General features: G+C 43.0%; 1 protein-coding gene across 1 annotated transcript in view; it reads left to right on the forward strand.

Moving 5' to 3' along the window:
• The first annotated feature begins 260 nt into the window (after positions 1 to 260).
• Positions 261 to 25,311, forward strand: part of PIP4K2A (phosphatidylinositol-5-phosphate 4-kinase type 2 alpha) — a 177,381-nt gene continuing 152,330 nt past the window's right edge. Inside the window, exon 1 of the mRNA XM_025463977.3 lies at positions 261 to 528. Coding sequence (XP_025319762.1) covers positions 385 to 528 — 144 coding nt within the window. The 5' untranslated portion in view covers positions 261 to 384. The remainder of the gene's footprint in view (positions 529 to 25,311) is intronic.

Consider the following 25,311-nt stretch of genomic DNA (forward strand, 5'->3'; position numbering starts at 1 on the left):
CCCCGCGCCCCCGCGCCCCCGCGCCCCCGCTGCAGCCTAACGGTCCCGCGGCCGCGCCCCGCCCGGCGGCGCCGCCGCTGCTGCCCGCCCGCCCCCTGCGTCATGACGCCGGCGCCCAACGCGGAAGCCGTTCGCGGCGCGCCTGGTCCAGCCGCGGGCTGAGCGCGGAGCCGCGGCGGGCGCCGAGTCCGGGCCGGGCGCGAGCCGAGCGCAGCCTCCCTCCTCCGCCGGGCCGAGCGGGCGCAGCGGGCGCAGCGGGCGCAGCGGGCACGGCGCGCCGGGGCCGCCTCCGGGGGGATGCGGCTGCCTCCCCGGGCCGGCGTGTAGAGAGGGCGGGTCCCCGGCCTCGGGAGCGCGGCGGTGGAGGGGACGGAGGCGGCGGCCATGGCGACCCCCGGCAACCTGGGGTCCTCCGTCTTGGCGAGCAAGACCAAGACCAAGAAGAAGCACTTCGTAGCGCAGAAAGTGAAGCTCTTTCGGGCCAGCGATCCCCTGCTCAGCGTCCTGATGTGGGGGGTAAACCACTCGGTAAGGGCTCGGGCTGCGGCGCGCAGTCCCCTTCCTCCTCCTCCTCCTCCTCCTCCTCCTCCTCCTCCTCCTCCTCCTCCTCCTCCTCGCTCCCCTCCTCCTCCTGCTGCAGCTGCTGCGGGCCGGGGAGCCCGAGCGGGGACCCGGCCCTCCGGTGCTCGCCCTCCGGGGTGGTCCGTCCGCCGCGGCGCCCGGGGGCCCCCATCCCGGCGGCGCGCGTCCGCCTCGGCGGGGCCCCCGGGCGCCCCCCGGACCCCCTTTGGACCCAGGGCCGGACGCAGGACCAGGGGTCCCAGCTGCGGTCGAGCCCCGCGGCGGGGACCAGCGTCGTCCCGCGTCCGCCCGTTGGTTCGCCGGCCGGCGGGTCCTCGCAGCCGGGCAGCTGGGAAGTTTGTGCGGGGCGCGGCTGCGCCTGGGCTGTCATCCCCGGCGGGGCTGCTGGGGTCTGGGTGTGGGTGGGCGCCGCCTTAGGGCGGAGGGGCGCGGGGGCGGCCGGGTCCTCCGCGGGCCGGCAGGTGTGCGGGTGCGCGGCCCGGAGCGTCGGGATCCTCCCCGCGGGGGCAGAGGGGCGAGAACACCGGAGATGGGGAGCTGTAGTCAGCGGCCCCAGTGCTTCGGTCCTCTTTTTTCCCCTTTAAAGGCGGTATTATCGGACACAGCGAATCTTTTTGGCAAAGAGAAAGCCCGTGTAAATATGGCCCTGGCGCTCAGCATCCTCGTCTCTGGTCCTTCTCCCGCATCGCCCTGCCGCTGTGCGGGCTGAAGCGCTGCTTGGCGGGGAGGCTTCCGCCCCACGCCGCCTCCCCCACCTTGGGAGCCGGGCCGACGGCAGCGACTGCGGAAAGGCGGCCGGGGGGGGGGGGGACAGTAGGAGAGGGTCTCGGCGGGCGCGGCGGGGAGCCGTGGGGGGGGGTAAGAGGCTGGAGGAGAACGCCCCGAAAGGTTAGCTTAACACCCCAGCCAGAGGTGGTGGAGGATGCGCCGCTGCGGGCTCTGCGGACTGCGGTTCGAGGGTCTGAAATAGCCTCCTGCCGAGCTTACTGCGAGGAACTCCTGCAATTTTAATCTCCGTAGGATCAGGAAACATGATAGGAGCTGTCGGCTGAGCCATGAAAGTTTAAATGAGTCTGTGAATTTTGGCCATGACCTTACCCACTGCAGTCAGTCAGCATGCGAGGAAAAGTGGAAGCTTGCTTCCCGTACTTTTGATTTCTGTGGCTGTCTGTGTGCCCTTTTCAGCATAATGGAAATGACACAAAACCATCATGGTTTTTAAAAGAACGTTCTCAAGTTAATGAAGTTGTTTAACATGGCTCGGAAGCATCATGTTTGTGTTTTTCTTTCCCAGGCTGAGCTGGGTTGAAACGGTGAAGCAGAACCAGGATTGACTGTGTTTGCATGAAGCGACTGTGTTTAAGCAAGTTGTTTTAAGAAAATGAGTTGTGTTTAGGAAAATGAATGCCTGATTCATTGAAGTTCGTTTTAACTTCTTGATAACCTCTTTAGCAATTAGGAACGTGAGCTTTTACAACTGCATGTGTTAATGCACCAAAACTCTCCCAAAGTTTTATTGTAGTAAGTAGAATGGAGTTTTTCTTATGTAAAAAAAACCTACAGTTTAGAGTTATGTCTAATTCTATTATGCTTTTTAAATTTGATTATGTTAGTTGCTTTAAAAAATTAATATCGTTAGTTCTGTATTTATTGGTGCTTTTATCTCCTTTGGAGTTCTTGTGTTATGGTCAGGAGAGTTTGTGTATGAGAGTTTAGTGTAGCAAAGTAGTGCCAACAACATGCTGCGGAATAAAAAAGAGTGTACTTTCTGGGAATTCGTCTGAATTCCAGTTTACTTTACAAAATCTTGTAATTTTGCATATTTTGTTGTAACCACTTATGTTGCTACCTTGTATTTATGAATTGCTACATTTGTTTTAGAGTCTCTTGCTAATTGGAAATTTCAAAACTACTTAAGGCATGTTTATACATGATGTTTGATTTATAGATGGTACATCTTATGTTGTTTTCTTTTGCTATCAAAAAAAGTTAGCAATTCTAAGTAGAGTCATACAGAGGAGTCAAGTTTCCATAGAATGTAATGTAACCATGTTATTCTTTCAACAGATATGCAGAAGGCACATGGACAGTACTGTGCAAAAGATGGCTAAAAATGCCCATATCTTCGCCCCAAAATCTTTGTTTTGAGGGATTAATTGACATAAAAATGGTCTGTGTCACAACTTTCTTTTTTAAAATGTCTATTTTCTTTATTTCTGAAAAAAAAAAAAGTATATAGAACTATGAAATCTAAGCACCAAGATACCATGTATTTCTGGTTGATTTCATTTTAGGTGACAAAGTCTAATACTAGATAAACATTTTTATATGAATTTGACCAAATAGGACCAAAGTCTACAGTATAATTTGAGAATTAACTACATCAGCATTATTAAGAAGGAGCAAGCATAGTGTTGTATATGGTAGGGATATTTGAGAAAGCATGGAAGAAAAGGAGCAGATCATTTAAATCAGAGTGTTTCTTCTATATTTCTAATGAGACCAGGATTAATTGGAAAAGATTTGTCATGCATATAGCAATTTCATGCTTTTTATAATTCATTTGAATTTGTCTTACAGATATTTAGCAGTAACTGTACGTTTGTAGTACTAAAGAGAAACTTCATATTTATTTTACCATGGAGGTGGCTTATATGGGGATTGGGAACCTACATACCATGGTAAAATGCTCATTGTATATGTGTTCTAACTTTTTCCTCTAATTCTGCTAACGTTGGGCATGATAATTAGTTTTTGCATCGATGTTTGCATCTATGAAAGTAAGGTGATTGGACTGGATGATTTCCAAGGATTTTTCTAACTTCAAGATTCCCCTATTTTTAGTCTACTAGGTTCATAGCATTATGTTAGAATCTGTAGACTGGCAGTAATTAATTGTATATAATAAAAGTCATCACTATTGTAACCTTGAAAATGCAGCAGCATTCAGAGAATTTTCAAGGCTGTGACTGGAGGGAAGGAAATCCGTGGTGATTGTAAGTGAGGTGTAAACTAAGTTTGTTGGATTGATTGGAGTTGGACTGCATTGCGGTCTATTAAGTCAAAGTCTATTGATTGAAATGTAAAAACTTGCAATTAAGGTGGAAATTTCCAAGTCCATTGTGGTGGTAATTCTCAATGACAAGAATAAGCCTGACTTTGTGTGGTGAATTTGATATGTTTCTGCTTTCTAACTTAAAATACCCATCAGTGAGTGGATCACTGCCAATTTTTATTTTAAGTATTTTAAGCAGGGAATATAATTGAATACATAAAGGAAAAACGACCACTTAAGAAGGCAATTTTGTCTTGTTACATTTGGAATTAAACTAAAAATGATCAGGCAGTTAGCTTCCTAAAATTATATTTTAATAGTGTGGGGAACATGCAGAATGATATGAGCCAAGATTTGCTTTAAAGAGATATTCTTGGGCGCCTGGGTGGCTCAGTGGGTTGGGCGTCTGCCTTGGGCCCAGGTCATGACCCTGGAGTCCTGGGATTGAGTCCAATGTGAGGCTCCCTTTCAGCAGGGAGTCTGCTTTTCCCTCTGCCCCTCCCCCTGCTCATGCTCATGCGCTCTCCCTCTCTCTCTCTCTCTCTCACACACACACACACACACTCCCTCTCAAATAAATAAATAAAATCTTAAAAAAAATAAAAAGAATAGTCTAAAAGATTTTTATGCAGATTGACGTGAGCCTTTTGGAAATTAGTATTTAAAAACCTAATTAGATAGCTAGAGGAATTCATTGTTTACTTTTTTAAGATTTTATTTATTTATTCATGAGAGATACACAGAGAGAGGCAGAGACACAGGCAGAGGGAGAAACAGACTCCACACAGGAAGCCGGATGTGGGATTCGATCCTGGGACTCCGGGATCATGCCCTGAGCCAAAGGCAGATGCTCAACTGCTGAGCCACCCAGGCATCCATCCCCTCAAACCTGTTTAAAACAAATAAATAGGGATCCCTGGGTGGCGCAGCGGTTTGGCGCCTGCCTTTGGCCCAGGGCGCGATCCTGGAGACCCTGGATCGAATCCCACGTCGGGCTCCCGGTGCATGGAGCCTGCTCCTCCCTCTGCCTGTGTCTCTGCCTCTCTCTCTCTCTGTGTGTGTGTGTGACTATCATAAATAAATAAAAATTAAAAAAAAATTTAAAACAAATAAACAGCATCTATAAGTAGTCAATATTAATGTTAAAATCCTTTTGTTGCAAGCTATAGAAATGTGAATGAGCTTAGCCAAAAACTTTAAATATTAGGGTTTTGGAGGCTTGTCACAGCGCAAGGACCAATTGCTAACCAAACCAAGAGAACAGGAATAGGACTGGGTTTAGCAAAAATTGGAACCAGGTGGTTGGGTGCTCTTGGGACTTTTTTGTCCATCTTGGCTTTATTCCTGCTCAGAGGTGAGCTGACCAGTTTCCTCCACAGGGTAGGGAATTAATGATTCCTGAATTTCACATTTTGTCATTTCTGCCCCCCAAAAGGGACTTTCTGGCTCCTGTTCAGTTCTAAAAACCCCATGGAAAGATTCTGACCAGTCTGGCATCCCCCTGGGCTGAGCAGTTAGGAAAAGGTGGGAGTGCTTGTCTGTTGGAACAGTTCCCTTAAGGGCGGAGAGGGCCCAGAGAGGCTGTATCAGGCAGGTCTCTGTCCTCTTGGTAGAGCCAGGGTGTTTATCTTGGTGTCTGTGTGCCATGTTTTGTGTGTTTGGGCAAATAGTTTTCTGGGTAAAGTATCCGTAGCTTTCGTTATATTCTCAACAAGGCCTGGCACTTGAAGTAAGTAAGTACTATGTTGGGGGAAATAGTGACGTTGTTTAGGTCGGTGGGTTTGTATTTGGGTGTTGAAAAAAAATGAAAGAAGGAAACTAGGTTTAAAAATGAAATGAGTGACTATGAAATATTGACTGAATAGGATATGATGAGGCAATTATTAACTAGACATTAGATGAAACTTATTGAATGGAATCCAAATAACCATTCATTCAAGAACTAGTCTCACACTATTTTTGTTTTTGTTTTTAAGTAGGCTCCAGAGCTGGGGCTTGAACTCATGACCCTGAGATCAAGGCCTGAGCCGAAATCAAGGCTCAAGCTGAAATCAAGAGTTGGATGCTTAACCAACTCTTAGCCACCTAGGCATTGCAGTCTCTATTTTTATCTTTTTCCTTTACTTTAGAGCAAAGAAGAATGCCAAGTAGACACACAATGTTTATTGTTAAGAAAATAGTTTTATGCCCCTTCAAATTTGGGATTATATCCTAAGAAGAGGATACATTTTCTTCTCTATTTCCCCAAAACCTTCGACTGAACTTGAGTGTTTAGAATGATGCCAATGGCAAGACAATGATTTCTCTTTCTAAACCAGAATCATCTGCTCTGCTTTTAGAAATCTTTAGAAATCTTCAGAAAGATTTTCAGCAAGAATTGTAATAAACAAAATCTACCTTAAGTTGAGGAGAAAATGCAGTCAAGCAGAGTAATTAATTTGGCCAGTATACCCTTTGAAATACAAATTTTGGAACTTAAGGGAATTGGTGCAATTTCGCAAAATGGTTTGTGGTCAGACAGCTTAGGTTCAAATCCTTCCTCCATCAATTATGGACTCGTTGAACACATGATTTATCCACTTGAGCCTCAATTTATTCATTCTTAAAATAGAAATGATGATGATTCTGTCACAGGATTATTCTGAGGGTTAAGTAAGATAATGTATTTAAAGTCTAGAACTGTAATTAGCACATAATAGGGAGTTAGTAATTGATACCAAAAAATGATCAAATTCAGATGCAGTTAGGCTGTTGACAGATTTATAAGCACCACAGAAGTGCTTCTCAAAATTTAATGTGTGTATGAATCACCTTAAAAATGCAGATTCTGACTAAACAGGCCTAAGGGGAGTCCCGAGTCTCAGAATTTATTGTGCTCTTAGGTGATGACACTGCTGGTCCTTGAGACAAATGTTGAGTACTAAGGCCAGCAGAAAGAATACTGCTAAAAATAAAGAGAAATATTCAGGATTTGTCCCATGACTGTATGTGATGAATATCCTTGGGAGAATGGTGACTCCATGGTAGAGTTAGAAAAGTTAGGAGAAGGAATTGTGTATTGGAAAAGGTTAAAAAATTTTCTGGCTGGCTCAGTTGGTAGAGGATGCAACTCTTAATCTCAGGGTCATGAGTTCAAGCTGCACATTGGGTGTGGAGCCTACTTAAAAAAAAAAAAAATTCATTAAAAACAAGTGTTGAGCTGCAGGAGATAGTGAGTGGATATTCTAGTCACATTGCCCATGGCTGGGAAGGGGTAAGGGGTGTGTTGGAAGATGGAATTACATCTCAGGAGCAAGGCTAGGGCTGGGATGGAGAATGGAGAATTGTGGAAGCCAGGGGGATAAAGTAGGTCTCTAAGGGGAGCAATTGGCTTTGAGGGAAGGATGGAGGAAGAAGAAACAGGAAGCAAGACAAAACTCACCAGGAAGTCCAGCAGATTAATGCTTCAGAGATCATGATGTTCAGGGATGTACTTTTTGAGACAGAGGCTGATTGGTATGTGTGCACACAAGCACGTGTGTGTGCAAGCTTACTGATTTAAAGAACAATGAATGTCGGGCTTCCGGTGCATGGAGCCTGCTTCTCCCTCTGCCTATGTCTCTGCCTCTCTCTTTCTCTCTCTGTGACTATCATAAATAAATAAAAATTAAAAAAAAAAAAAAAAAAAGGGATCCCTGGGTGGCGCAGCGGTTTGGCGCCTGCCTTTGGCCCAGGGCGTGATCCTGGAGACCCGGGATCGAATCCCACATCGGGCTCCCGGTGCATGGAGCCTGCTTCTCCCTCTGCCTATGTCTCTGCCTCTCTCTTTCTCTCTCTGTGACTATCATAAATAAATAAAAATTAAAAAAAAATAAATAAAGAACAATGAATGAAGGTAGAAGCAGCATCTCTTTTGAGAAGAGAAGGTTAGTAGTAGAATGAAGGTGGATGCCATTTTATTTAGGGATACCCAGATGTTTTCCTCACCGCTATCACTTTACATTCTCACTTGTACTGACCTAACCAGATTTGTTACCTTTCTTGAAATGTTAAAAATACCTCCTGCTTTTATCCACCTTTCGTTTTTGTGCCACATACCCTGATGGCAGTCCAGTGAATGCTGTGGACCTCTTCTTAGAATAATGCTTTTGAATGAATAAATGAAAACACATAAAACTACATCCAAGTTCATGGATCCCCTGAATTCTGTCCATGGACCACTTGGGAGTTGTAGACCCTGATTGAGAACTCTTGAAGGAATAAAGTACAAGTGGTATGGGATGGGAAATGGGGAAAAGCATGCAGCAGCCAGGAAGAACACATAGTAGGAATGTGCATAGATGAAATTAATACCTGTTGAGCACACAGTGCTAGTAGATGGCGAGGGATTCAAACCTGGACTTGCAACCATTGAACTTGGCTGCCTGTTCTTCCCTTAGTCTACTCTTTCCTTTCCTTGGTATTAAAAGCTATACTTTGACAGACTATTAGCTACTAATATGGAGTATTAGCCAGTAATAAGTGTTTAAAGCATTTTTTCTTTTATAGAAAGAAGATCATTGCATATTTTCAAAGCATGTAGGAAGAGGGCACATATATATTTCATATATACATATATATTTATTTTTATTTTATATATTTATATATATATAATTTATTAATGAAAAGTGTTTTAGGGAATTTGAAAACAGTAACTTACCTAAAGATACACCTTTACATTCAGAGGAAGACCTCATAGTTTTTCACCTCTCTGTCATAGTTAAGAGCTCAGACTCTAGTGAGCTGAGGTCACTGGAGCTCGCTGTTTGGTTGGCTATGTGACTTTGACCAAGTCATTTGGGCTCTCTCTCTCTTAGTTCCTTCTTAAGAGATAATAATAGTACCTAGTACAGAGGTTTGTAATATGGATTAAATGGGTTGGTACTGGTAAGATGCCTAAAGAGTTGCTGTCACATGGTAAGTTCTTAATAAATGTTAGCAGTCATTAGTATGTTTTAAAAAATGTTTTAAATGATAAAACATGAACAATTATTAGAGTGCATGTTAAATTAATCATTACATTAATGTTGTTCGTCAATATAAACTCGCCGCTCACTTGGCATCCTTGTGCATCTTGGAGTTGTAAATTGATCCTTTTCGAATTATCTTTGTGCACTTGCTTTAATTTCTGTATCTATTTTGTTATAATGTCTTTCTTGTATCTTTAATGCTTCCACTAATCAGGTTGTTTGAGGTGTCAGAAATCTCCATCAGATTCATTAGTTGTACATTTTGTCAGCTACTGGTTTCTTGTTTTACTTTTTCTTTCTCTCCCTCTTTTTATTTATTTCTTTCATTTTTAATGTAAGAGACACTGTGCAAGACTCTTGGATGCAAAATGAATACACTGTGGACCCTGCCCTCAAATTGCTCATAACCACAGGGGAGACAGACATAGATGCATAGACATTATGTATAAATAATAGAGTATCAGGAGTGCTGGGGTAGTCAAAGTATAAACCTCATGAAGAAGACATTTGAGTGAAGGGATGAAGGAGATGAAGGGGTTGGGAAATCCGGGGGAAGGATGAAGGAGATGAAGGGGATGAGGATATCTGGGGGAAGGGCATTGTAGGTAGGAGGAATAGCTGATGCAAAGGCCCTGAGCTGGTGGTAGCTTGGCAAGTTTAGGTAACGGCAAGGAAGCCTGTGTGGCTGGAGTAGCGTGAGAAAGGGGAAAAGTGATAGGACAGGGGGCAGATGGATCATGATTACTTGTGCCCAGGACTCTTGGAGGAGTTCAAGAGGAGCTGACTTTGAGAAGGCCTTGAAGATGGGGTACAATCTCCCTTCTGGAGAAGGCAGGAAAAGGTATATGTGTTAAGAGGATCAAGTGGTAAAAGTAAGCAGATGGAGTGGAGCATGGGGAGTGGTCTGGTGTGACTGTGGCCTAGGGGCCTTGCCGCTCATCCAGAGTGTAATTTACAAGATGGTAGTCTCAGCCATCACCCAAGCGCCTGCGAGAAATGCAGAACTGTGGGCCTCTCCGGGGCAGAATGTGCACTGTGACAAGACAGATGGTCTGTGAGTTCCTGCCAGTTTGAGGAGCACTGGCTAAAGTAAATCCTCCGTTTCAAATTCCATGTTTTCTTGGAGGTGCCTCAGGGGCTGGGAAGGGGCTGAGCTGGTGGGAGGGGGCTGAGTAGGTAGGAGGGGGATGAGCAGGTCGGAGGGGCTGAGCAGGTGAGAGGGGGCTGAGCTGGTGGGAGGGGCCTGAGCTGGTGGGAGGGAGCTGAGCAGGTGGAGGGAATTTAGCCTCAATTTCAGCTTCATCCAGAGCAGCTTGTTTTTGTCCTCTTCATCATCTTTTCAACATTTTTGATTGGGGGCACTGGATACATACTGTGTATATACAAGGGCAAATATATACGGTGGCAGGTGGCGGTGAAAATTCTGCAACCAAGAAGATTGAAAACCACAGAGGTTGGTGATGAGGAATGTTTAGGAAATGGTAGAAGACGTGGTTGGAGGTCACATTTGAAGGGCCAAGTAGCTGATGTTTGCCACTGAAATATTTAATAACAGTTCTGGCAAGGACTCCTTTAAAATTTGCCATAGATCATTTTTAAAAAATATTTTATTTGAGAGAGAGCACGTGAGAGAGCACGAGGGGGGTGAGGGGTAGAGGCAAAAGGAGACTCCCCATTGAACAGGGAGCCCCATGTGGGGCTGGATCCCAGGACCCCAGGATTGTGACTTGGGCAGAAGGCAGAGCTTAACTGACTGAGCCACTCAGGTGCCCTACCATAAATAATATTACATACTTTTTGAAACCATTTCTTACCTTTTCTTTCTCCTTAAACCACCCTCTAATGTTTTGTCCCTTTGCTGTCTTCCAGGTAGTAACCTTTAATTTTAGAAAACACTGGACTGGGGTGCCTGGGTGGCTCAGTGATTGAGCATCTCTGCCTTTGGCTCAGGTCATGATCCCGGAGTCCTGGGATTGAATACCGCATCAGACTCCCCATGGGGAGCCTGCTTCTCCCTCTGCCTATGTCTCTGCCTCTCTCTCTCTGTGTCTCTCATGAATAAATAAATAAAATCTTAAAAAAAAACAAAAAAACACTAGACCAGCAGAAGCTACTAACTACCATTTTTCCCACCCCACAGCCTGTTAACTTTTGGATGGCTGAATTCATGAGCCCACAGACGTGCTGGAAGGCTGCACTGTCCAGGTTGGAAGCTACTCGTCACACATAGCTATTGACATTTCATTGAATTAAAATTAAATGTTAAGGTTCAGTTTCTCATATCAAGTGCCCAACAGTCACATGTGGGTAGTAGCTCCTGAGCTGGACAGTGCGGGTGTAGATGGTTGCCATCCCCGTAGCACTTTCTACTGGACAGTGCTTGCTGCGCTGGGACCTCCTGTCTTAAAACCAAAATAAACAGCCTCAGTAACAAAAGTCTCCTTTGACATTGCATCCTCACTTTAGTGTCCACTCTGCTTCTCTCTTCCTTTTTATAGCAGAAGTTGCAAAGCCTAGTCTTCTGCACCTGCCTCCTGTTGTCTGCAACAGCTGGCTCCCTCTCCTGCCACCCTTCCCCGAACCCACTGCAACCTTGCTTTCATCCTTCCCACTTGGGGGATACAGTGGGATATAGCAAGTGCCCACTCATGTTTTCAAATCCAGGGGACCCCTTGTCTTGTCTTTTCTTGTTTTCCTTTTGCCTCACCAGCTGCTACCCCTTAGGTACCTTACAAGGTTCCTCCTCCTTTATCTAGTCTCTAAAAGCTGGAATGCCCCAGGACCCTTTTCAGGTCTTCTTGCATAATGAGGCATATTTTCTCTATGCAATATGTTTTTTAAAGATTTTATTTATTTATTCATGAGAGAGAGAGAGAGGCAGAGACACAGGCAGAGGGAGAAGCAGGCTCCCCATGGGGAGCCCCAATGCGGGATTTGATCCTAGGACTCCGGGATCGCACCCTGAGCTGAAGGCAGATATTCAACTGCTGAGCCACCCAGACGTCCCTTCTCTACACAATCTTATTTAGTCTCCTGGCATTTCATGCTGATGACAGAAATTTTTATCTTCAGCTCTGAGTTCCCTGCTAGGCTCCATACTAAGTTTCCTACCAGGCATCTTCCCTTGCAAACCAAATAGACATCTCAGATGTGATCCCTACAGGGCTTTCCATGTCCTGCTGCCCCGCGACCCCACCTGCTATCACTCCCTAAGGCAGTTTCTTTCCCTGGACCACCATCTCCCCAGCTTCTTACACTGAAACCCCTCGTACCCAGCTTAATTCCTCTCTCATTATCACCAATACCATTCCTAAGTCCTGCATGTTTGTGCTTATTTCTCTCTTTCCCATATAAATTCCCTTTCTTCAGAACACTGCTGTAGTCTGCAGTGTTCACCTCTGCCCTGTTTCAATCCAAATTCTCTACAGTGGTAGCAGAATGATCTTCCTGTCACTTCACTTCTTTGGTGAAAACCTCCCAGAGGCTTCCTGTTGCAATGTGAACCAACCCCAGGCTCTCCTCCGTGGCCTGCAAGGTCTTCCTGGCCTGGCCCCTGCTTCCCTCTTTGCCCTCATCCTTTCCCACTGTCTTCATGACTTCTTTGTTCTCGCCACACCAGGCTTTTTCTGTTCCTTAATGAGCCAAGCTCAGTGCAGCCAGAGCTTCTGCATTTACTTTTCTCTTCGGAATGTTCTCTCTTTAGGTCTTTGGATGGCTGTCATTTTAGTCTCTTGGCTAAAGGATTGTCCTCTTGGATGGCCTCTCCAACTCCCTGGAAAGTAGCCCTCCACTCCTATTACTTTTGTTACCTCTGTGACGCTTCGCACCGTCTGACACCAAGTTGTTTACCTATTTCTTATTTATTTCTCCCACCCAGGTCGTTAAATCTGCAGCAGCTGAGACGTCTCATTCACAGCTGCACCTCCCAACCCCAAACCTAGAACAGTACTTGTATGTAGTAGGCGCCCAATAAATATTATCGAATGACTGAATGAAGCAAGATTGTGTAAACCATAGGCCATTAGTGCTCAGCTGGTCTACTGTGAGCCTTTCCATATTAAATTTTCACCCACATGTAAAATTCATTTTTGCTATGATTGAGCACAGTATTTAGAGCATTTTGCTGAGTGGCTAGGGCAGTACAGTAGAGCATGGGGGAACTTGCTGCACATCGGTGATAAGAGGTGTGGGGTAACCACGAGCTGCTGCCAGAGAAAGAGCTTCGTTTGTTTACGGCACTATGCAAGAACTCTGCTTTGTGCACAGAGCAGAGAAGTTTCAGTGAGTAAACCTCTTCGAAGAAGGTCACAGTGTTGAAGGGGCCATGGAGTGGATCATGTAAAGACTGAATGCATTTCTAAACAATCTGAGAATTATTGTAGAAGAGTGCACTGCAGTGTTATTTCTGGTTTATTCCCAGTAATTTGGTCTTTTAATGATTTTGGGTATTCCTCTGGGAATTCTAGTGTTCAGAAGTTTGCCACAAGTAAGGTTTTTTTTAAAAAAAGATTTTATATATTTATTTGACAGAGGGAGAGAGTGAGCAAGCAAGCAGGGGGAGAAACAGGGAGAGGGAGAAGCAGACTCCCCACTGAGCAGGGAGCCCCACGTGGGGCTCCATCCAGGACTTGAGCTGAAACCAAGAGTCAGATGCTTAACTGACTGAGCCCCCCAAAGCGCCCCCATAAGTTAAATTTGAGATTCCTTAACTGATAATAAAGATGGTGCTAATGCCAACATCCTGGATCTTTGTGGGTATTGTTCTGCTGTGTCATATTTCTGCTGGTTCTTTTTTTTCTTTTTTTAAAGATTTTATTTATTTATTTATGAGAGACACAGAGAGAGGCAGAGAGGCAGAAGCAGGCTCCATGCAGGGAACCCCACGCGGGACCCGATCCTGGGTCTCCAGGATCACACCCTGGGCCAAAGGTGGTGCTAAACCCCTGAGCCACCCAGGCTGCCCTATTTCTGCTGGTTCTTACTCATGGTGCCTCCTTCCCGTATCTGCTTGGTTATTTTTGGCTATGAGCTGCTTATTTCCTTTGGACAGTTACTTGGGGAGGATTCTTTGAGTTTTAGGGTCAAAGTGGGTCCCTCTAGAGAGGGTTGTTTGTCTTTGCCATCTGGCAAAGGGGTGGCTGGGGGTGCTGCAGACCAAGGCCATTTTGAATTAAACTTGTAACTTGGAATTTTTTCAATCTTGCAGTGATATAAATTTGGACTGCAGTCCCCTGGGGTGAGGGGAGTGGAATGGGTTTATTTTTGGCTTGTACTTACCCTGAGGGTGTGACCCTTTTGGATTCTAGCCTTATGGAGAAAGGATTCCTCTTAGACCTCCCACCTCGGGCCAGCTGTAGGCTCTGACTTCTGTGTGTCTCAGCCTGTGAGACCATCAGAGCCCTGAGGGCCAGAATGGCTTCTGTGACTAAGCTGACTGCTCCACATCCAGCTCTCACTTAGCCTTTGGCAAGCTACCTCTTGCCTCCTCTGTGCTTTGATATCTTTAAGAAGATGTTTACAAAATACTTTATTCCGGATGCTTAGTTATTTCCAGTGGGAGAGTTGATCTACATAACCTAGCTTTACTCTATTAGAGACGGGATGGTAGGCAGTAAGCAAGGGAGTGACAAGTCAGAGCCTGCAGTGGTCCTGGGGGGCCGGATCAGCCAGAGACTTGGTGCCACAGGAGGAAAGACTGTTGAGGAGACATTGCTGTCCTCTGGGAGAGGCAGTGAAGACAAAGGATGTGCCCAAGGGATGTTCTGGAAGTAAAATCACCTGGATTTAGTAACTACTCAAGGGATTGGACAGGGGAGTGCAGGTCCGGGTTTTCTGGCTTGGCTGCATAAACAGTTCTCTTACCATTCCTGCTCTGTGACGTTATTATCTTTTGGGCTATCGGCCAAAAAGAGTTTGTACGTAACTAATAAGTGGAAATGATAGTCCAATCTTGAAGTTTAAACAAATGTTTCAATTTATAGGTCAGTGTAGCATTCGATTGCTCACCCAGCATGGATGTCCTCAATCTGAATAGAACCCTGAGATGTGGTTTAAAGGTCCAGCTTTAACTAATATACTTCATTTTTTAAAAAATTCACATCTAATAAAACTCTATTACCATAACCTATCATTGGTGTCCAGAGTTTTTGTTGTTGTTGTATTTTCTCTAATAGAGGCTTAGAGAAAGACGTATGAAAAAGACAGTTTTTGCTTATAGGGAGTTCACAGTCATACAGGGAAGAGAGGCATGTAATTATATAAACAAGGTGGTAAATTAGTGAATTAACAGAAGTGCTCCATTCAAGGTTTACTTGATGTTAGATGACAGTCATGAAAGTCTGATCAGCTAAAGGAAAACAGGGAGGGTTATTGGGTCACGCATGGAGCGGAAGGTTAGGATCCTCACCTGAGCCTCATGGAGGCTAGAATCTGAAGTGTCTCCTTCCTCACGTCTTTCTGATCTTTGCATCTGTTTTTCAAGAACCTTTTTCTCTGGGAATATTGTCTTTTCTTACACAAAGTAGCTACTTTGTGCAAATAGACCCCACACAGCTTCTAAGCTTGTTTGCTCCCAGATCCAGGTCCATTATGATAGCAGTTAGCCACTTTGCATCCTAATTTCAGATTTCTTAAGAGTGATGGAGAGGAGGAGAGACAAAAGAGAGAGTTGGTGGCCATGAGATCCAGCCAGCTGTTGCCACAGGAGCAGGGCCTCCTGCATTGTGGGCTTGGTGGCACTTGAGTGGAGGCTGGGTGACAGTTTTCAACCCTGGGAATCCTCTTGAGTAGCATCCCTCCTCCCAAGTTTTATGCATAGACATATCCCTCCTCCCAAGTTTTATGCATAGACATATCCCTCCTCCCAAGTTTTATGCATAGACATATCCCTCCTCCCAAGTTTTATGCACTACCGGGGTGTGGGGGGGCAGGTAGTGTTATTTGGGTTGGACCTTAAAAAATGAATTGTAATTAATTCAGTGAAGAGACCAGAGAAAACAGGTGACAGGCAGGGTTAACATATATAAAAGCAGAATAGGGCCTGTGTCATTTTCAGGCAACTGCTGAACCTCTTTTTCAGATGTTATTAATCTTCCCACCTTCAATTTTTATGGTTTTATTTGCTTTCCATTCTCTTGCATATAATTCTGTTGACATTATTTCTGTTTGCATTAGTTTCTTTAGGCTTGGTTATTTAGGATTAGAACCATATTTGCAAGTGGCCTGACACCCTAACATTTAGAGCTTAGTGTTATTTGTAGTTGTAATAAACCTGCTTTTTTTGTTTCCTCAACCTGTACTTTGAAGCAGCTATTCTGTATCACAACCCGAGAATGACCTCTGTGGCATGAGTGCCTGGGTGCCAGGGGCAGGTGTGGGCTGAAATCAGCACTGCCACCTGCACACCATGGCCAGGGGCTGCGTTTTTAGCCAAAGACAGGCACCCTTTTTGTGATTTGCCTGAGCAGGAGGAAGCTCATTTTCTGATGTGCACAGAGGTACCCTGTGTGCTAGCAGCTGCCCTGTTTTACCCTGCTTTTCTTGGGTCACTCATCCCAGATTTCTCATGTCAAATTCCTACAGGTTGGTACCCCTGAGGAAACTTTCAGGTGGTGTTTAGGCTGGCAACAGAAAAGAAAATGGGATTTATTAAGTTCCTTTACAGATCTGAGTCTGCTTTAGAAAATGTATCATCATGCTGTCTTTTCTGCTACATGCATTTTTCTGCAATGGGAAGTAGTTTACACAAGATAAACAAATAGGGAATAGTTGCATATGACGTGGACATTAGTACATAGACAATTTTCCTTGACTGTCACTGCATCCCAGGAACAGCAGCTGGAAGCAAAGTATGCTAACAAATAGCCGGAGGCAACCGTCCAGGTAGGGCCGCAGGACTGTGCACTTTGCTCATCATCTTTATTCTCCCTCTGGACTCAGGGGGCCAGGTACTCAGTCTTAGAAGTCATAATTATGTGGTTCTCTCCACCCTTTGTGCATTTTGTGCTAATCTTTATAACTTGGAAGCCCAGTCGTTCCTTACATTCTTTCCATCGGGTGATCTTCACAATTGTATTTTTAAAGATAAACTCCATCCTGTACTTAATGGGAATTAAGCAATTTTGAAGTCTCATACGTATATTTTTAGCATTTTTCAAATTTGTTTTTTTAAAAGATTTATTTATTTGAGGGAGAGAGCATGGGGCGGTGGGTGGGGAGCACGGGAAGAGGGGGAGGGAGAAGCAGGCTTCCCATCCTAGGCGGGACCCTGGGATCATGACCTGAGCTGAAGGCAGACACTTAACTGACTGAGCCACCCAGGTGCCCCAGCGTTTTATTTTTTTAAGCATTCTGTAGGTTTTGAGTGGTCTGCTCCAATGTGTTCTTAGTGTGTATACAGAACTTAGTTTTTCAGGAATACCTATCACAGTATAATAGAAACATTTATATTTACCATTTGTTTCACTTAGCTGCACCCCCCCCCCCCCCCGCCCCAACTGGAATTCCCCTGCTTCCAAACACAGAATCATTGTCACTGTGTTGGTTTGCTTCCAGGGATGACCAGGCGGAAATGTGATGGAAGCCTTGCTGATTGAGTTGTCTGCGGTCTCAAATAAAAGTTCGAAGACAGACACATCTAAGCCAGCCAAAACTAAATTTCTTCGTGGTCCTTGTAGATTTCCTTAGCAATCCTCCCCCTGCCTGGCCACACTGCTGTCTCCCACCATGTCCTGTGTACGTGTGTCTTTCATAAGTCTGCCCTGACTCCTTGAGTTCCCATGCTCCAGGATTGCCTGTCTCCATTGCTACTAATTGACTCTACCTTTTTGAAAACTTGCTCTGTCTTCTGTGCTCACAAACCTGAGAAGACACTGTTTACAATGGACCCCTCCCTCACAGAACCTAGACACCAGGCTTTTACTATAACATGAGGACTTGGAATACGTTTCCCCATAGAAACAAACAGCCAACTTAAAAATGAATGTTTGGAGCACAATCCATTCATAAATTACATTCTGGCTGCACACAGATGAAAAGTTCAAATGCTTTGGCATAGAAAGAACCGTTCAGAAACAATTACGATAAATCCATAAGGCGCTTACTCTTTTTTGGCACATTGAACCAAAGTAGGAGGACAGGAACAAATTTAAAGTTAAATGAAAAAACAAAACAAAACAAAACCCACATTAGAAAAAGCTAGTGTATCCCTTTGTCTCCCTCACTGTCCTCTTGCAGGTTCCACATCAAATAATTTACAAATTTAAAACATGCTAAAGAAGAGTTGATCCAGGAACAGCCAATGGTGAACATTTTTATTTTGTGTTATCTGAAATGTCTTTTTCGTGTTTATTTAGGTGAACTAGAGACATTCATGATGTCAGTGGAATTTAAGTTCTCATAACTACAGAGGAAGATCTATCTTTCTCCCCCATACTTACTTTATATAATAATATATATATAGCATGGACCCTGTATGAAAAACTCGAAAAATAGAGATAAATACAGTCAAGAGTTACTACAGTCATTCTCTCCAGAGGCAATCATTGTCCTGTTTTGATGTATCTTTTTCAATCCTTTGGTTTAATCTCACTGAGATTATACTGTCTATATATAATTGCCTCATACCATTATGTATTCCTCACAGTGATAGTTTTTAATGACTGCCTAGTAGTCTAATGAAGTTTTAATAGTCTATACATTGGTTCCATTTTTTTTGCTACCATAAATAATGCTGCAGTTAACATCTCCCCATATAAAACTGTTTTCTTTTTCGGTTGGTTTCCTTAGAACAGATATATTGCCCCTTATGAGGAATTACCTGGTCAGAGGGGATGAATTGTTAAGGCTCTTGGCATACATGTTGCCAAATTGCTTTCAAAAAGGGCCACACCAGTTTATAATCCCAGCAATGTGGGTGAGAGCTTCCTTATCACATGCCCTGTTGGAGTATTCCCAAACTGTACAGCAAGGATTGGAATAAAAAGATATGCGTTCTCTCTATATTTTTTAAAGGATGCTTTTACCCCATTTAAAGCTCTGTTTAGAGGCATTTTAGGCAGTTGAACATATGTGCAGTGTGGGGGCGTCAAGTCTGGGGGATGGAGGACCAGCCGACACGCGTGCTGGCTGTCCTCTATGGAGAGCTGTTTTCACTGACTCATTCATCACAATTTCGTTCTTCATTCAGGCTTAGAATCCTCAGGTTCTCTGAAACAGAAGACTTGATAATTCTTCCTTTTAAAAACAAAAGCCACAAGACCAACTATGTGCTTTCCTACAAGTCCAGGGTCTGGAAAGCAGGGGTCAAGATAAAAGTAGGACGGGTGGTTGTCAGTTGGAAACTGGTGATTTTTTTAGGCAGAGTACTTGGATCCTGGAAGCTGTTTACATTTGATTCACTTCAACTGGCCAGATTCTATATAGATTTTTTTATTCCCAACCCTATATATAGCATTTACTGGCAGGTAGAAGTCTTCAAATAGGTTACTAGGAATCTGTAGTTGATTACCTAGTCTTACTACTTCACATGAGACTAGACCAGTGGATGATTTGGATAACTCTGTTCAGAAGATGTAATGCAATACACCCACTGGAGTCCATAATTAGAATATATGTGTTTGCTTTATAAAGACTGAGTGTTCTCACCCCACGGTAGTCCTGTCCTTGGCTAGGAGCTCCATTCTGTGTGCTCTCCCCTCTGCTCAGCATTATGATGTAAATATGTCAATCACCTGTACTGACTTCACAAACATGTTGTAGCCCAGCAAGGCCAGGTACAGGGAGGTTAAAGCTTCGCCAGGTAGCTATGAGTGCCTGGCTCCTTTCTTAGATAACTCATATTCCAAAAGGAGAAAGCAATGTAATTTTTCCTTTGAACAGAAGTGAACAAATATGATGTGTATTTTTATAAAGGAATAAAATTCACCGGGGCACCTGGCTGGCTCAGTTGGAAGAATGTGCAGCTCTTGATCTCAGGGTCCTGAGTTTAAGCCCCACACTGGGGGTAGAGATTACTTAAAAAATAATAATAATAAAATTACCTATTTTAACTCCTTTACATAATCTAAAATGTAACTTTTTTTTTTTTTTTTTTGCTAGAGAGAAAGAATTCTTGAGAACATTGAAGAAAATTAAAGGGACAAATGCAGAGTTCTTAGAAAGAAAGGAAAGGTCATGCTTATAAACCACAGCCATCCAGATAAACTGTTATTTCCACTTATGTGGATGTGTTTTATTGTGACAGTGTAACTACAGTTGCCAGTTTTCACAAGGCCTAAATTACTATTTCAGATGGATGTTGGCTTTAAAATTAGCCCTTGGATAATACATTTCTTTTAAAATTGAACCTTAATTGATTTTTATTTTTTAAAGCTTGATTTAAGTAGACAATTAAGGGCCTTTTATAAAAAGATGGTAATATATATTTAACTTGGATGATTACTTAATAGAGAATTATTCCTATCCTATTATTATTTTAAAATATTAAACTGACAGGAAAGCAGACAATATTGGATCTTGCTGAAGAAGTCTCTTTAATTCATGTTTAAAAGTCACAGACCATTCTGAATAGGCTTTTGGATAGGTGTTGAGTGAGAACATAGCCAGTATGACTTCTCAATATCAATAAGCTAGATGTACTTTTTCACTAATTTCAAAATAAGAACTTCCTAGAATTATGAATATAAATCTTTTATGCTCTTTTTTTTAAAAAAAGTACTTTGTTATCTTATGTGAGAAATTTCTGCAAGAGTTCAAAAAACTTAAGTGCAGAAGAATATTTGGAATGGAATTATTTGGCTCCACTTAACCAGAGTGGCCAAATACTATTTCAGAACAAACGTATTCCCATTTCTGAACCTCCAAAAAAAAGAGACCACTTAAGAATTCATTTCAGGGGGCACCCATGTGGCTCAGTGGTTGAGCATCTACCTTCTGCTCAGGTTGTGATCCCGGGGTCCTAGGATCGAGCCTTGCATCAGGCTCCCCAGTGGGAGCCTGCTTCTCCCTCTGTCTGTGTCTCTGCCTCTCTCTGTGTCTCTCATGAATAAATAAATAAAATCTTTAAAGAAAAAGAATTCATTTCAGTTTGGTTATTTATAAGAAGAAAAGACTCTTCTGATGGCATGTGGAATAGTCCTAAGTAAGAGTTGAGCTAGAGACATTTATTTACAACTATTGGAGACACCAATTGGGGAGATGCCCTCTTATCTTGTTTCCTTAAAAAGCAAAACCAAAGCATAGATGTTTTCTTATAATAAACAAATTAGAAATAATATAAACATCTATTAGTGTGATGTTTGAGTTAAATGAAATATGATGCATCTGGATATTGAAATACATTGTAGCTATCAAACAAGTGTATGGAATTCAGTGTAACTGCTGTGGACAACTGTGATAGGTTGAATGAGGACAGTGTTTTAAAATATTTTCATTTTCAAGCTATCTACCAGTTATACAGAACTTTTGGTTAAAATTTGATAAATTTCCTTTTTTCCCTAATATCATTAAGTTTGCAAAAAATGTATTTCAGTTTATATTAGTGAGGGTGGCAGGGGATTGAAATAAACTTTTTACATTCATTGCAAAATTTAAAATAGAAAACTATTTCTCAGTTCTCTGTAAATGCAGAAGCACCCCTCTGTTTAAACTTCTGTCTCCATAATATGAATTTCTTCCAAAAAACAGTAATTTTCTTGGATGTTTTGGAACCTCATCTTTATCTTAAAGGGACTAGGTAAAGTTCATTAAAAAAAATATCTGCCAGGTAGCATATTACTGGCAGCAACTTGTGATCATGGAATGGGTCAGTAAATTTAGAACAGATTGTATTTACATAAAAACAAGAATGTGTTAATCATCCTTAAGATAATTCTTTTATGTATTTTGCCATGAGATAACTAGAATACCTCTGTATGGTGCAAAGTATTTTTGTGGTCACTCCCGCTTCATTAGTTAAAGCTTTTGTTTTTTATGCCACATATATGCCATCCATACTATCATGGAATAGATGACAGGAGGATCATCTGACATGTGAATCCAAATGAGGGTGCTGGTCTTGATATAAGCAGCATTTCTTTCCTTTGAAGATAAAAATAACTATAAATAGACATTCTGAGAGTATCTTCCTAACCCAGCAGATTGCCTTGCTTACTCTTCCCCTCTCCCCATAGGAGATTCTACATCTATGTGATGGTGTGACTCCAGATTTGCACCTTTCATCAGGTTCTCCTCATTTCTTAGGTTCCATCTCAAAAAATCATAGAATCTGGGTAGAACCACATGCTCCTTGTGACCCCCCCCCCCCACTTCTTTCATTCTATTCATGAGAAAATGGGCATAGAGAAAGGGATCGTCTTCAGTTAGGAGTAGAATCATGTTTCCGTACCCAGCATCAGGCTCATCTGTTCAGTTCACTTCATCTCTGGATAGTGTGTGGATGACCTGCAACTACCCACAAACTAGTGGAGATCTGTTGATAACTGACTTCCTAAACACTAATTTCCTTCTCAAATCTCTCTCCTTTTCTTTTGCTTCCCAAGCATATGGCCTCGGAATCATCTTTCTTTTTTCTTTTTCCTTCCTTTTTATCATAGACACATGCTTCATCTAGATAATACTGAAACGTGAAGAATACTCATAAGTAGAGCCTCATTTCCTGAGAAGTAGCCTTCTAAGTGAATCAAGATGCAATACAGAAGGTCTCTCTTTTTAGTGATGAAGATGAAATCCTTACAGCCTATCTACTCTCCAAAAGTCTTGGAGACTTAACCATGAAAGCATCCATAAAATAAAAAACAAACAAGGTGAAAAATCAAATTGTAAGGAAGACGACGGAAATATGTATTTACCATAACATCATACACAGTCCTGGTTAAGGACATTGATATTTGCACTTGAATTTTTTAGTAGCCATGACAAAGCTGTGATGGAACTATCCTTGTCTCGTGGGAAGACAAACACTGGTTTCATTTTCACTCCGTGGTTCTGAGGGAAATTTGTTGTAGAGGGCAATAAACAACAAAATGAATGGCCCCAATAGAGTAAAAGAGGATTAAAATTGTTGGATATGCATAACTATTATTGAATTCCATGAAAGCCATGGGCAAAAATGCAACCTAAGATTGGGAACTCAGAATGATATAGCCCAGGTGTATGGCCATCTCCTAATCTGGCTTTGTGCTGAGATAAATCTTGAATAAGTGATTACTTCAAAAATGATTTTTCCTGTCTGGCTTGGTGATGAATTGAGGTGATTATTGATTGCCTAAAGGATGTGTTTTTTGCATTGTTGACTGACCGAAGATTCACATGCTTGTAGAATTAGTACCTTGGTATGTAGGTAGTGAAGACTGGGTTTTATTAGGTAAAAGGAGAATGTGACTTCATAATAAAGGGCCACCTCTGTCCAGGGGAAGGTCACAAGCAGGACCTGGGTGTTTCTCAGAAGCATTCTACTGTAACACACAGTCAGAGCCCCCAGATGCTGAACTATTGAGCAAGGAAGATAGTGTTTAAGGTAAGAGATAACAAGCAGCTACCCTTATGATTGGAGAATCTAAAGACTGCTTCCATAATATATTTATTTAGAAACATATTCTACCCTCTGCTTTTCCTCAAACAATCTGGTGTAGATTTTGGACTATTTTCAATTGTCTAAGACAGTGACAGCATTCTGATACGTGGCCCAGATTGGCAGTGACGAAGAATGTGGAGTGTTGACTCTAGCCCAGAGATGCTTTCCATGACTCTTCTTGTTCATTCATTATTAGAAATGTTATTAAGAGAGCTCATTTTTGAAAAGTTGTGCTGCCCTGAAGTCTGTTCTTGAGAGTCATTCACTGAAGGCCAGTCAGTTCAATATTTGCTGAGAGCAGGTCTCCCTTACTATCAGGAACTTCTAACTGAAAACATTGGAAATGTCATGGACGAGCCACCTCATCATCATGGAATCAGGTAGGCATACATTAAGTGATGACTGATTTTAAGTATTTCTGTTTTTTACCAATGGTATTTAAAGACTTAGGTTTTATGATGAAAAGTAAGGAGTAAAATTTTAAAAATTCAGTAACAAGAAGTTGTATAAAAACTGAGAGGAACCCCCCCCCCCCCACTTCATGTACGAAGATCCATATATAAAGAAACCCATGGGGATCCCTGGGTGGCGCAGCAGTTTAGCGCCTGCCTTTGGCCCAGGGCGTGATCCTGGAGACCCGGGATCAAATCCCACGTCGGGCTCCCGGTGCATGGAGCCTGCTTCTCCCTCTGCCTATGTCTCTGCCTCTCTCTCTCTCTCTCTCTCTCTCTGTGACTATCATAAAAAGAAAGAAAGAAAGAAAGAAAGAAAGAAAGAAAGAAAGAAAGAAAGAAAGAAAGAAAGAAAGAAAGAAAGAAAGAAAGAAAAGAAAAGAAAAGAAAGAAAAAGAAAAGAAAGAAAAGAAACCCATGATACCAGAATGGAAATCAATAAGCCTGAGAGGAGGAGAAGGAATGAGAGAATAAGAATAAATCTGGGGCTTTTGATATCTAGAAGTGAAGGAAAGAATGGTGGCCTCTAGAAAGACACTTGGGGTCTATTACGTATAAGGTCCTGGGAGACAGTGCAGGGATTCAGGAAGTCAGATGCCAAGGACAGAGGAAGGCGTGAGTCTGATCCAGCTTGACTGTGGGAAGGGCAGCTGGGGAAAAGCTCTGGGCTCAGTTCATCACAGCCCCCAGAGTAAACTGGAGTGTTGGGGCACAGTTGCTACCATTTGGCACAGATACACAGCACTGGTGTTGGAGCCTCCAGCGTCTCTGCAGGCTTTACCCAAAACCATTCCATTTTCTTCTTCTTCTTTTTTTTTTTTTTTAAGATTTTATTTTTAAGTAATCTCCACACCCAACTTGGTGCTCAAACCCACAACCCCAGACACAGAGAGTCACATGCTGTACCTACTGAGCCAGCCAAGCACCCCCCTCCCCACTTTCTTATTTGTAAAATGGGGATTCCACTTCCTCTTCTGCTTCCCCAAGCGTGTTCTGTGTTCTGTGGGGACCACAGACGATAATGTTTGCTTGAGGTTAAGGACACTTTGATCCTTCAGAGCCAAGCTTTGGCAGGACAAAGGAGCTGGTGGAAATGTTTGTCCCGGTGCTCCACAGCCCATTCATACCCCATGGCTCCCGCATTTGCATTGAATGCCTTTGTTAATTTCTTTTGCTTGGCATTGGACCCGGGCTGTTTAATACTGTAACCCTTCATTAGCCTTGGACAGGTTATCCATCCTTCCTAGCTCAGTTTTGTCCTCTGGGACATGGGGTTGGTGTTTCTTGCCATGTCGTTGTAAGGACAGAACGAGATAAGGTACATAAAAGCATCTGGTTTTTATCAGGAGTCGTAGCACATTCAGTAACTGTTAACGTTTTCTTCCCTTTTCTCATAGTCATGCTCTTTGAAGAAAAATTCTCTTGAAAGAGGAAATACTTCAGCCTTGTATCCCTCTCTTGCACAAAGAGAGAATTGAGAATCTTTCAAATTTTGGGGTAAAATATTTCAATTCATGGAAAGCATATTATGATAATAAATAATCTTGGGGCGCCTGGCTGGCTCAGTCAGAAGAGTACACGAGTCTTGATTGCAGGATTGTAGGTTTGAGCCCTACGCTGGGTATAGAAATTACTTAAAGAAAACTTTTTTTAAAAAGGTAG

The sequence above is a fragment of the Canis lupus genome, chromosome 2 (genome assembly GCF_003254725.2).
Source record: "Canis lupus dingo isolate Sandy chromosome 2, ASM325472v2, whole genome shotgun sequence".
Taxonomy (NCBI): Eukaryota; Metazoa; Chordata; class Mammalia; order Carnivora; family Canidae; genus Canis; species Canis lupus.